This window comes from Centroberyx gerrardi, chromosome 1 (genome assembly GCF_048128805.1).
Source record: "Centroberyx gerrardi isolate f3 chromosome 1, fCenGer3.hap1.cur.20231027, whole genome shotgun sequence".
Taxonomy (NCBI): domain Eukaryota; kingdom Metazoa; phylum Chordata; class Actinopteri; order Beryciformes; family Berycidae; genus Centroberyx; species Centroberyx gerrardi.
In genome coordinates, this window is record NC_135997.1 from 34,684,959 (window position 1) to 34,698,012 (window position 13,054).

Here is a 13,054-nt window from a genome sequence, read left to right on the forward strand (position 1 = left end):
AAAGTAAAAAAGGTGCATTCACCAATTTTGGGGTGTAACAGAAAAATAATAGAAAAACTGTAATGAATGACTACTCCCAGGGAGCGATAAAGTGAAGTAATAACATCACTTATGAAGTGAGTGATGAGTAATGTATTACTTTTTTTGATTAACAACCCCAACACTATGTTAACTATGTTAACGCTATGTTTCTATCCAAATGACAAGTGGATTTTAAGCAAACACTTGAAATGCTGCAAAAAATAAAATGTGAATTGGGTGTGTTCCATCCCATCACCCATCAGCTAGGTTGAAGCCAATAAATCAAGTATCGAGTATTTAAAGAATTGATTAGGGTTATGATTAGGCAAGTTGCTATTTTTTTTTTCATTTCAGTTCATGTTGGCCATATGTCATGCTGTCTGAAGACGAAAATAGAGAAATGCATTAAGTAATATTCTAATGCACAATTCTTTCAGAGTATCCAGTCACTTTCGAATGTAATTGTTGTGCAATGAGATTGAACTAAGCATATAGTACATCATTATCGCCTCAAGCAAGTGTCAAAGTTTCTTTTTTGGGAGTCCATTTCATCCAAAATTGCCTTTCCCATTCAGCACTTCTAATCCGATACATCATAACTCACACAAAAGTACTTGGATGGAAACACGGCTCCCATCGGTGCCAACAGCCTCTCATTACATTAGCTAACTTTGAACTCGACATATTTGGCTGTTGTGGTTGTCACCGGGCCGCAAATTGAAACGGAATGAGTAACTTTGTAATACTAACAGGCATAAAGAGAGGATAGCAGCGGCTCTGGGCAGTTCGCTGTATCCGGACGGGCGGAGCGCGTCCGCGGCACCGAGGATTACCGCCGCGCCGAGAGGGAGAGCGGAGGATCCGACGAGACGAGCGAGGAGGGAGGAGAGTTGCGAGATGAGCGGCGGAGAGGAGGGAGGAGAGAGGGCGACAGGAAGAGAAAGAGTGAGCGATCGCAGGGAGGAGAGTCATAACAGGCCCAGATCAATGCGGAGCTCTCTGCAGACCGTCCAATTAGGCTAATGAGTTCACCGGATTAGCAGCGGGCTGACTCACACACACACACACACACACACACAGACACACACGCCCTCGCTCCGCGCACACACGCACACCGCAGAAACACATGCAGCGACTTCACGCGCAAACACATTTTAACATATTTTAGCATTTTTTAGACGTTTAGCAAATCCAAAACAACTTAAATGGATCGGGTGAGCGCGGGCGGGTGCAAACAGAGTTGAGTTGACCTGTGCATGCACTCGCAGCCGTAGAAGTTGCTTTTTGCTGCATCATGCTGCTGCCTCGAGAAACGCTGTCGAAGCCAGCCTATTGAGCCTGACAACATGCTGATCTATGGCACAATATGCTGCACTCTGCTGCCTATTTCAAGAGACTTCATCTGGTTAACTCAGATAGCCTAAATGAGGCAGTTACCTTATCCTCGAATCTTTTAGAATAACGCGGGATGCGGAAGATGCACGCCGGAAACACACCGGGGGAACACAAGACGTGACAGCGAGAGGAAAGAAGAGGGGGTGGGGGGGGGGGGGGGGGGGGAAGGTGGGGAAGGGGAGAAAACAAGAGGGCGGAGAGGGATGCAGCGAGGAAAAGGGAGAGGAGAAAGTGAGGGTGTGAGAAAGAGAGAAGAGATGGGAGGAGGCGAGAGGAGAGAAGAGGGAAAATATTGGAGTGGAAAGGGACACGGGGAATGATTATTGATCAGAGCTGCCTTGCCTTTTCTCATCCCTCTCTTTTCTCTCCTTTCGCCTCCCTCCTCCATCCCTCTTTTCTCTCTCTCCCTCCAACCCTCCAATCCCTTTTCTCCCGCGCCGCTCACCCTCCTCTGCAGCCAGTCTTTGGATAATATATTTCTGACTGCCTGTTGATCTGTCTCTCTGTCTCTAAATATCCCTGGCTCTAAATTAATAAAGTGTGTGTGTGTGTGTGTGTGTGCTTGCCTGTCTGTCTTTACCTTATCCTGCAGTCTCAACCACGTACACACACACACATACAGCGTCATTTGTCCGTCGTCTGGGTGCAGGTGTCAGTATGGTTTGGTGCTACAGTGTTTGAGAGGCAGTGCAGGGCTGGATGGTGATAAGGACAGAACAGCTATAGAACCCTCTGGGTCCTCCACCTTATCGCCACACACACACGCACACACTCACACATACAGATCATACACACACACGTTTTTTCCTCACAAATCAATGTCTAGATCTTGACACCATTGTATGGGTACTGAAGGGGGCTCTCCAAGCAAGACACTCTGTGTGTGTGTGTGTGTGTGTGTGTGTGTGTGTGTGCGTGCGCGTGCGCATATGTGCGCCCTCCTATCTCTCATGGCTCCACCCTCCCATCTCTGCGATTTGCTCCTTTTATCACCATCAGGGGAGCGAATGGTTTCTATAGCGACGGGCACTGGGAATCTCACTGAAAACAGCTTTTCTAAGTCAATCTTGAAGTCCTGGGGTGTATAAGTGTATGTGTGTGTGTGTGTGTGTGTGTGTGTGTGTGTGCACGTACACTGCAGGCCAATTATGTTTATTACCACATTTCTTTGATGTAATGTGGGAATAATGATATTATCATTGTCTCATAAAAGGATGCAGAGATTGCACGTTGCCACTAATAAAGGTTGTGTTCTAGTCTGGACGTTTAGATTCTTCATTTGTTCATTGATTCATTTTTAGTAGCCTCAAAATCCACCCGTCTGTCCGCAACACATTCACACAAACATGGGCTCAGTCCCAGACCGGTGCTAGCTGTCACACTGTCACACTGCAAGTCTGCCTAAGGGTGGTAAAACCTCCAGACAGGACTAGGGACTCTTGTTTTCATGGGGATATGTTTCATAAGACCACGGCAGATGGACAGACACACACACACATTGACTGCCACACATGTTGCGGCTCCCCCGGAGCCAGCCTTGTCCTCTCACGCTCTCTCTCTCCAACTCTCTCTCAACTCCCACATTTCCTCTACTTTGCCTTCTCCACAGCCTCATGCCCAGCGGGAGCTGAAGTTTGTCCTCTGCAATAGCAGGTGGAGTTTATATACCAAAAATCCTAGTTGGAAATAAATCTCTCACAAACGCTGCCATTGCCTTCCGTAACAGGCATTTCACCGAGAGCAAATCGAGGAACAACGAGCAATCGGCCTCATTTCACTGAGCGAGGACAAAACTTGCACCGAAACCATTTTTTGGCAAAAATGCAAATGGAAAGCATTCTGACTCCAAATTCCACTCTGCTGACTCTAAAAAGCATTTAGTGTGCATGTTGCAGTGTTTTGAATTAGTTTCAGCCCAGTATCTCAGCTGAGTTCAGCTCAGTTTCTCAATGACAGGCATACAGAAAACAACTGCATGCAGCATACAGCGTACACACATATAGAAACGCTCATGACGAGGACGCCCATATAGCTACATGCCGGCCAACAGACCAGCACTTCATGAGATGTGGAAGATTTTTTTTATGGTTAGATATGATTTAGTACAGAATTATAGACTGTCTACACATATAAACAAAATGCTGCAAAATTCAAACCATTCAATGTGCAATATTTTAAAAAATATGATGAAATTAAACTACTTTAGATGTTGCTGAGATCCACATCGGGTTTATATAAGTGTAGGTCCAGATTAGTGGAAGTGACTTTAGCTGTATTTGGTGTTGAGGGGGCTGGTTCTGCAACAGCAGAATTCACTGTGGAGCATTCTGGAGGCGTCGTGGGTGTAATTCAGCCAAACATCCGTGATGGGAGGTGACATACCTGCACTCACACACTCAACTCTGTAACATTTAGATTAGGTTTCTGGTGAATGGTGCTGCCTGTCTGATGGTTCTGTAGAGTTATAGCGTAGCCTGATGTCCTCTAGTCACCATTTGTGGGTTAGTACATTCTTTTCACATCTCAACTGGGTATGAATGCACACCTTGGATTATGGCATATAATGCAACATCAAATCATGTGTATTGGTAAAATAAATCATTTGTCAATAAGTAATTTCTCAAGTGTATTAGTCACTCCCTACATCGCTCATATTGGCCCTGTGGTCACGAGGCTAGAGGAACTATTCACACTATCTGCAGGTCCTGAAAAATGTATTAAAATGCCTATATAAACTATATTATCTATACTCAAACCATAAAAGCTCCTGATACAGTTAAACATTGCACTGAAACTTTTTCTTTGTTTTTCTCATGAGAAATCAGCCCAGTCATGCAGACCTATATTCTGATAAGTCTTGGTTTCTTTTTTTTTTCATTTTTTCACCTCAGTTGTGAAATATATCTATATTTCATTTTCACTGGCGTTACAAGGTCTTAATTAGTCCTTGATGGCACTAGCAGGGAGACAGAAAGAGATAGGTGCTGCTGTCTGTGTTCTTTTAAAGAGATGTCGTCCACTCCTCCACACATTAGGCTCCCGTGTCCCGTCTTTGGATGCATTAGTGAATTATCAGCTCACTGTAGAGCAGACCAGGACAGGATTTCAGTTTTTGAGGAAGAGAAACACCTCAGTTTTGTGATTTGAACAGCTACATGAAATGCAGGGCTAGAGAAGAGCTTCTTCACTGGCAAACTTTGTCTCTCTCTCTCTCTCTCTCTCTCTCTCTCTCTCTCTCTCAGCACAAGAGAGAAGTCAGGCTTTTACCTTTAGAATTCATTGTTCTCATGTTTGCATTTACGTGTGTATGTGTGTGTATGTTTGTGTGAATAGTTGTGTGTGTATGCCCTCATTCATGTTATTGGCAAGGGCTTTGGAGCAGAGGAACACAGACTCGTTGGATGTGATGCATGTCGTGCTCGCCTACCACCAAAGTATGTGCGTGTGTGTGTGTGTGTGTGTGTGAGGGACTGTTAGCACTTGTTCTCATTTTCACAAAGTTATGGACACACACACACACACACACACACACACACAAACATAGCAAGGCCGTCTGGTTGCGCTGTGTTGAATCCGCTTTGTCTTTGTCGAGATGGATTGGAGGCTGTCAGTCATGTGTGCAGGGTGGAATTCCCTGCCAAGGCCTTCACTGGTTCTGCTATAGAGAGATAGGACACACACACACTCACACACACATTGCTCTGCATAATACTCTTGCCAGCCTCCCCATGTTGCAAAATGGCTGTGCTCCAGCCATGGCCTCCTTCCTGAGCCAGAATCTACACACACACACACACACACACACACACACACACGCACACAGCACTCCGCAGACGCTAAGCCAGGCTCGCTGCCTGCAACGTAACCCTGCTTGATCCTCCATCAGACACACACACACACACACACACACTCAGAGCCACTCCATCCTGCCGAGTGGCCTAGTGCAAGCCATCCGCCTCTGGCCTACTGACGGGAAACAGCAGCCTGTCAAAGACATCAAACCAAGACTGGCTTAAAGGTAGCATCCCCTCAAAAATCCTGTTCTCAATCTCTAGTTCAATGCGATGGATGGTGGGGGTCAGCAAAGTGTCAAGCACTGAGTGTGGGTGAAGTTGTTTGGTTTAAAATGGTTTCCCCTGCCTCAAAGCAACAGTCACTTGTCCTGCTCTTCCTTCTGTGGGACGGTCGATGTCCCATTAGTCCCTCTGGCCTGTGATTGGTGTGTACAAACTACAAGAGACGAGAGAAAGGATCACAGGATTTCACCATCGAGGGCAATTTTGTATCTTTTTGTGGTTCGTATTAAGAGTAGGTTTCCATATGGAAGGGATTGCAGAGTTGTTCAGTATAGGCAGTGGGCTTGGGTCGATATTCGATATGATCAAATAGCGCAATATTTTGTGAATAGCGCAATATTTTCTGCGGTATCGAATATCGCCCCCTCCCCAAACTTCTAAACCTAAAATCTTCTGCTGGTAGGATAAAAACAAAAATAATCATAGTTGTAGTGAAAAGTTTTCATTTTATTTCAAGTGGGTTCCCTTTTCCACAATCAGCCCATTTCCTGGAATGGGCAGGGATGAGCAAATTACACCAAATGGCCATTGTTTTTGCTTGTATAGTAATAGTATTAGTATTAATAGCCTAGAAATTTAATGTAATGTAGAAAAAATAAAATAAAAAAGGAAAAAACCCACGAAAAAAAACTCAGCGCGACAGGCTACGCATGTCGATGGCCAGGATATGAGTTCTTCACTCCTTTAATGAAACCACAAGTCTGCTTCTAAGGTTATGACGTCATGTTATAACCCCTCATTTCTTATATTTCCACTCTTTTGAGGCAAGATAAAATTAAGATTATAAGGAACCAGATGCATTTTGAGCAGATGGCTTTTTCTCCTGATGTAAATTTTTGTCCCGTAAAGTTCACCAGGCCACACAGCGAGCGCAGACTCACAGCAGTGGCTCACGTGTGTGTGTTCTCTCCTCAAACATTTTTACATTGATAAAACAGATGTAACCTTTTGAAGCACAGTATGACATTTAAATGGTACGCTGGTCTGTAAATGTGTGTGTGTGTGTGTGTGTGTGTGTGTGTGTGGATACATCAGAATACGCACACATGTATATTCTGTTGACTCAGGCTTGTGTGTGTTTGTGTGTGTGTCTCATTCTAGTAAGACGCACTGCAAAAGGCTAATTGCTAATCTTAATTTGCGTGTCTCCCTCTCCCTCCCTCTTCCCACCTTCCTTCTGTTTCACTGAACTTACCAGGTGATTATGAAAAGTTATTTATCAAATGCCAGTCAGCATAACTCCGAATACAGATTTGCACTCTCTCCCTATTTCCCGATGCGGCACAATACCCCTACGCACACACACACATATTCTCGGTAAATGTCAGACGCACACACACACTGTAGAGCAGGCTCCATCGGTAATGACTGTGAGACGCCGGGGCTTTGTCCTGCCCCGAACTAGTCAATGACCACGAAATTATGCCTAGCTTTTTCTTGGAAACAGCCAATATTTCTCTCTCTCTCTCTCTCTCTCTCTCTCTCTCTCTCTTTCTCGCTGTCTCTAGCTGCGTATGTGCGATTAAGGCAATTACGCTGTCTCTTCACCACACCACAACCCAGCACTAAACAGATGTGGCAGAGGTAGAGAGCGAGAAAGAGAAGACGGCGATGAAAAGCATCCTTTGGTAGAAGAAGAAGGTGGCGAGAGCGGATGGGGGGGGGGGGCTGGGGGGGGCTGCTATTCAGCGCTCAGACTGGCCGGAGCTAAAGGGATGCACGTGCGTTACAGCATTACACGCAGGCTTTCACAGCTCTAACTGCGAACAATATAGTCACTCGTTCGCTCCAGCTTTTACCTGGGGTTAGTTGGTTACTTTCACCCACCGGATTGGTGAAAGCTGTCAAAGCAATTACCCCCACGCGCCGTGTTCCCAAGACGACGTGCCAGCTTCATCCTTGCCATGAGAACGTACAGACAAGAAGAACGCCATTGAGCTGAACTGACTCGAGTTTAGCTGAACTGGCCAAAAATGAACCGGACTAATCTCATTTGAACTGAGCTGAACTGCATTTTAAAAAAAATTTTTAAAAAAAGGGAGAGAGAGAGAGAGAGGAGCAAAGCTGTTGTGTTCCTCTTGGCCCGCAATATGCAGTCCATCCACATTAGTTCTGATCACTGACTGCCTTGAGGCTTTCTCGCTCTCTCTCTTCCTCCATCTCTCTCCTCTCTCTCTCTCTCTCTCTCTCTTTGTTTACCACGTAGAGGTTGATTTATGTCGGCTGCACTTGGCAGAGTTGGGTGGCGTGGGCGAGATGGAGCAGCTGGAGGGGAGAGAGAAGAGCGAGGAGGAGGAGGAGGAGGAGGAGGAGGAGGGCGGGGAAGAAAGGGGAAGGAAAGCCCGAGTGAGACCGAACCGGAGTGATGTATCGTGGGAGAGGAGGGAGTGGGGGGAGACGGGAGGGGAGAGAGAGAGAGAGAGGGAGGGAGGGAGGGAGAAGCGGCTCAGGGTCAGATGAGATGGGGAGTAAGGAGAGGGGAGGAGGGAGGCGGGGTGAGGTGTCGGACCGGCCTCAGGTGTCCCACTCTGATTTGTATCTTTTATGATGCTGCTTTACGTCGGCAAACAAGGTCTCATGCTGCCGCCGCTCTGTCTCTGTCTTTCTCGTTCTTCCTCCCCTCCTCCTCCCTCTCTCTCATTATGTTTACATTTACATGTTAGTCATTTAGCTGACGATCTTATCCAGTGAGATTTACAGTCAGTTCTTCGATCACCAAAGGCAGTCGCGGTAGCACAACTGATATGCAAACGTTTCTGTACATGTTTACAATGCCAGCGTCCTAATAAAGCATTCTTATATCTATGCCTCCCTCTCTTTTAGATTAGATTAGATTAGATGACACTTTAATGATCCCTATGGGGAAACGAGGCCTTTGCTCCAGCAAGTAGTAATCAAAATATCAAAGAAAACAGGAGAATACAGCAAATTGGAGTTATGTAAACAAACGCAGTCAACAATTCCAACACGTATTAAGGAGAAATGTAGGAACGAAAATGTGCAAAATGTATAGATTCCCATGTTCACAGGGTGTGCAAAACAGCAGCATACTGAGACAGAAAGACAATGTGAAATATGTATATTATGAAAAAATGATGATGATGATAAAAAATGGAGTATGAGAGGGACTGGAAAATGACAGCATATATCCAGGATGTGCAATAATGTGCTCATAGGGGGCCATGCATGCAGACAGAGGGGTCTAGGCATGTAGACCAGGGTCAGAATTAACACGGGGCTCTGGGCAAAAATGCCCTTGAAAGTTCATAAAATGCAGATGAAGTTAAAAATGACCCAGATAATTAGGAGTACCTTTTTAGTATTTCACCCTGTCCATATTTTATTCGTCGAGTTGTCAAATTATTCATGCATGAATACCACTACTGTCCCCCGTGGGCCACCGTAGGTGATTCGTGGGAGTCTGTGAATGGGGCCGATTCTTTCCGGCGCATTCGGGTGAGAAAAACCAGAGCGGCATTTGATCAGGAAACGAGCGAGACTGCGGCCCGAAGCGGTAGCAAACGTTGGCAACGCGCAGCCAGCCATCGAGGAAAACGCCGACCGACACAAACCGCTGCATCAATAACGCATAAAACAGCCAGTGGAGGGGTGGAATATGGACTGGTTGGGGACTGAGAAGGGGAAACGGCACCGTCCTCTTCTACAAGACCCGCTGCCAGTTAGCAGCAGTGAGGGAATAGTGTGGGACCTGTGGTATATTATCATTAAAATAGAAAACTACACCTTCCAGATGTACAGTAAAGTGACTTGTAAAAATGGTCTTCTTCTTCTGTCCTCTCTCCGCCCCCTCCCCGCCTCCAGCCGGTCAGTTGAGCCAGTCCGCTCACCTCTCCCTCCAGCTGCCCTACACGGTGCTGGGCCTCGGACGCAGCGCCAACTTCCTGGACCACCTCTACGTCGGCATCCCCCGGCTGCCCGGAGAGACAGTGAGTACACATAGGAGGGTTTGTTCAGTTGGTTGGGGGGGGGGGGGGGGGGGGTAATACCTAGATATCTAGGTATTACCTATACCTACCAATACCTAGATATCCAGGTATTATCAAGGTATTACCTAGGTATATCTAGGTGATATTTAGGTATCTAGGTATTACCCCAGGTATTGAACATGTCAAATATCTATCCACCAAAACCTCCAGAAATGTCATACCTTCTGTCCCTTCCATGTGGACGCCCATCATGGCAGTATGACCATTGGTTGGGGTATTACAATATCACCAAGTGCATGCTGGTCTGTTCTCATCAACAGACAGCGTGGAATGTGGCCAGTATTTGCTGACACAAAAGAACAATAGCAACCAGCCCAATACTAATCAGTTCTAAAGGGACTGATTAGTATTTGGCTCTTTGCTTTTTTCCTAGTGGACGTGTTTTCTGAATGGAAACACAACCAATTTGTGCTTTATTTTTTGCAACATTTCCAAATTTCACTTGAAATTCACTTGACAGTTGGATGGAAACATAAGCGATAGTTTATTTTATTTTATTCTACTATTGTTTTCACGAAACAACTCTCAATTCTACTTATTCAATAGATCCTACTCAATTAAGTGCAGACATGATTTGTAAAAAAAAAAAAAATTAATTTACTTGTTGATGACCACAGCGTCAAGCCATGGGGAAAAAGTCAAGTTTGGATGGGACAGATGAGATAGCATGATGAGGCAGTAAACATGTGGCCAGGTCCCTTTACCAGGCCCGCCCATGCAATTAAAGGTAGGAAACAGTGTGGAAAGGGAGAGAAGAAGGGATGGAGGGAGTTGAAATTTTACACAGAAAGTTGCTTTGTGGTGGAAAAAGCCCCACAGCCCCGGAGAGTATATGGGAAGACGGCATTCCTTGGGGGATTAATATAGGTGCAGCTCGCTCCACATGAATAGAATAGAAACATCACACCCCGCCTGTACTTTGAGCTTCAAAGATATCTATGTTTGACAACGCTGAGAGTAGAGTGGGTGCAGTGTGTGTGTGTGTGTTGTCCTTCCTGTTACATTAGAAGCCGGTGTTCCATTAATACAGTGAATAATTGATCGGTTGCACGGTTTTAATCTATTCCTCACCCAGTTCTTGTACTACACTACCTCAAACATCAGCTCCTTTCAGCTCCCTCCATATCTCCATCTTCATCTCTCTCTCTCTCTCTCTCTCTCTCTCTGTGCGTCTCTCTCTCTTTCTTTTTATTTTTTCTTCTCCCACGTGGAGCCAAGGTCTTCGTCAAAAAAAAAAAAAAGCCGATTAGAATTGCAGATGGGCCGGTCCGCGACTCGGAAAGCCGTAGCGCGCCGAGAACAGACATCTCCGACAAGCTGCTTTGTTGTCCCTTTCCGCGCACTCTCTTTTCTTATGCAAAGAAATGTGATTTTTTTTTTTTTTTTTTTTTTTTTTTTTCCTCCTCCTCGCCTGTACAAAGTGAGTTAATGAATGCCTAACGATGCAGCCCATTATGCCGAGTAGCTTTTTTTTTGGCTCAAAGGGACTGAGGAGTGGAGTGGCTCTAGTAAGCCCACCTGTAATGAGGAGGAGAGGAGGAAGAGGGTTCAGACCAAATCCTAACCTTAACTCTGCCCTGCTGGGCCTGTATGTTTGCCTGTGGGTCTGTTTTTTTTCTCTTTGGTTTTGTTTCTTTCTCTCCTTTTATTTCTGTCTCTCTCTCTCTCTCTCTCTCACCATCTCTTTCTCTCTCCCGCTGTGCCCCTTTGCAATTCTCTCCTCCACAATGAGAGTTTCTGCCTGCTGTTTCGCAGAAGGAGAGGTTTTGCAAAATCTACTCAGATATCTTCCCTCTTCTGTCCGATCGTTCCACTCTTTTACCCCCCCATCCCCCCCCCCCTCTCTCTCTCTCTCTCTCTCTCTCTCTCTTTCTCTCCGAGTCTCTCTCCTCCTGTTCACTTTTCTCCCACCCAGGGGATTCCCTTTGCTGCTCAAAGTGGTTTACTTCACTAATCAGTCCCCTACTTGTCACTCTCGCTCTCTCTCTCTTTCTCCCTCTCTCCCCCCATCTCTCTCTCTCGCTCCCTCGCGCTCTCATAGTGTGCCAGTTTCCCTGGCTTTGAACCAGAGTGTCTCTCTGTCTCTCTGAAGACTTGGGAACACTTTTCTCTTCCAAACAGCCAGATCGGATCTGCTCCCAGGCAGCAGTGGCGGAGGCTGACTCGTCTCCAGCTCGTCTCCCCCGCCAGTTGCCGCATCGACGGCGGCGCTTTCCAAGAGCTAAGCGACAATGGCTGGCGGCGAGAGTGTGCTCGTTATGTAAAAAGCAAACGCCGCCGCGCTCGCGCTTATTCAAAATAGCTGCGAGACGTGGTTCCTCGCGATCGACGGAGAACGGAGACGCAATTAACGAGCAGCGGCGCTTCCAGATTCTGCCAAACGCAGAACTGGAAATGTTAATTCCTCGTTACCTAGGAGCGTGATTACAGCTTTTAAATCATAGATCGGCTGGGACCCCCATTTATAACTCTGACCTCTTAACCCCTTATGAGCCTGGGCGGAACCATAGATGAGGAAGAGTTATTTTATGATGATTTTATTAGGCGGCAGGGCCTATAGGTCAGGCAGCCTGTTGCATTTGTATGTGTTCCTTATATCTGTCTTTGTTTCTTTCTGTCTTTCGGTCTTTAGGCGGACAGGCCCACAGGCCGGGGAGCCTATTGTTTTTGTACTTCTTTATCTATCTTTCTCTTTCTTTGTCTTTGTTCTTTATCTTTGTCTTCTGAAAAAAACAACAACAAAAAAAAAAACTAGCTACATGTGCTACAGGTGTGCAATTTTGTGAGAATGTAGGCCCATTTGAGAGGAATCTTTTGTACACTGCTACCTAATGGAAATTATGAAGTTATGCATATACATGAACTGTAAAATGAATTAAGTCAAATTCCTTCCACACTGTAAATCGAAATCACACCAACCCAGATTCCAAATAATCTGTAGAACCTCAACTTTAAAAGTTTCAAAAATGTACACAGACATTTTAACTTTTGGCCCAATATTTGACAAATCTCAATGATAAATTACAAAGTTGTTACATATTTCTCTTGTTGGGCAAAGTTAAGGAAGGCAGTAGTTGTATTTTCTCTGCAAAACAAATTTTGATAAACTCTCAAACTCTCAAATTTTCCCTACATTAGACAAATATGGAATATTTAGCATGCTGAAACCTACAGCACCCACCACTGTCCTCTTTTCTTAAGCGACCTTGTTTCTGTGTCTTGTTTGTCTCGATTGCGCAGCAGATTGGGACAAGAGAAGACCATCTTTGTTTTATAAAGACAGGTTGAGATGTGCCCTGTTCTGTAGGCAGCTACACTCATTCACACACACACTCATACATGCACACACACATGCCAGGAGGACAGCGTTGCTCCCCACAACCAGAGTCATTTATTTCAAGTAGCAGGTTGTATGCATCTTAAATGCAAGGCTTTAAATAGCCACTCCATTATAGCTAAGGCAAACTATGGGACCTCATTAGTGTGCCCCAGCGGATGTAGCATACATTGTGTGTGTGGGTGTTTGGTGTACATATGCATGCGCTTGCGTGTGTG

The 13,054-nt window shown here is 45.6% G+C and overlaps 1 protein-coding gene across 3 annotated transcripts in view; it reads left to right on the plus strand.

Annotated features, from left to right (window-relative positions):
- Positions 1-13,054, plus strand: part of itfg1 (integrin alpha FG-GAP repeat containing 1) — a 151,222-nt gene that overhangs the window by 126,231 nt on the left and 11,937 nt on the right. For all 3 annotated transcript variants that reach the window (XR_013507247.1, XR_013507249.1, XM_078289071.1), the window contains one exon: positions 9,315-9,439. Coding sequence is in view for 1 of the 3 variants with exons in the window: in XM_078289071.1 (XP_078145197.1) it covers positions 9,315-9,439 (125 nt within the window). In the remaining 2 variants the exon portion in view is untranslated. The remainder of the gene's footprint in view (positions 1-9,314; positions 9,440-13,054) is intronic.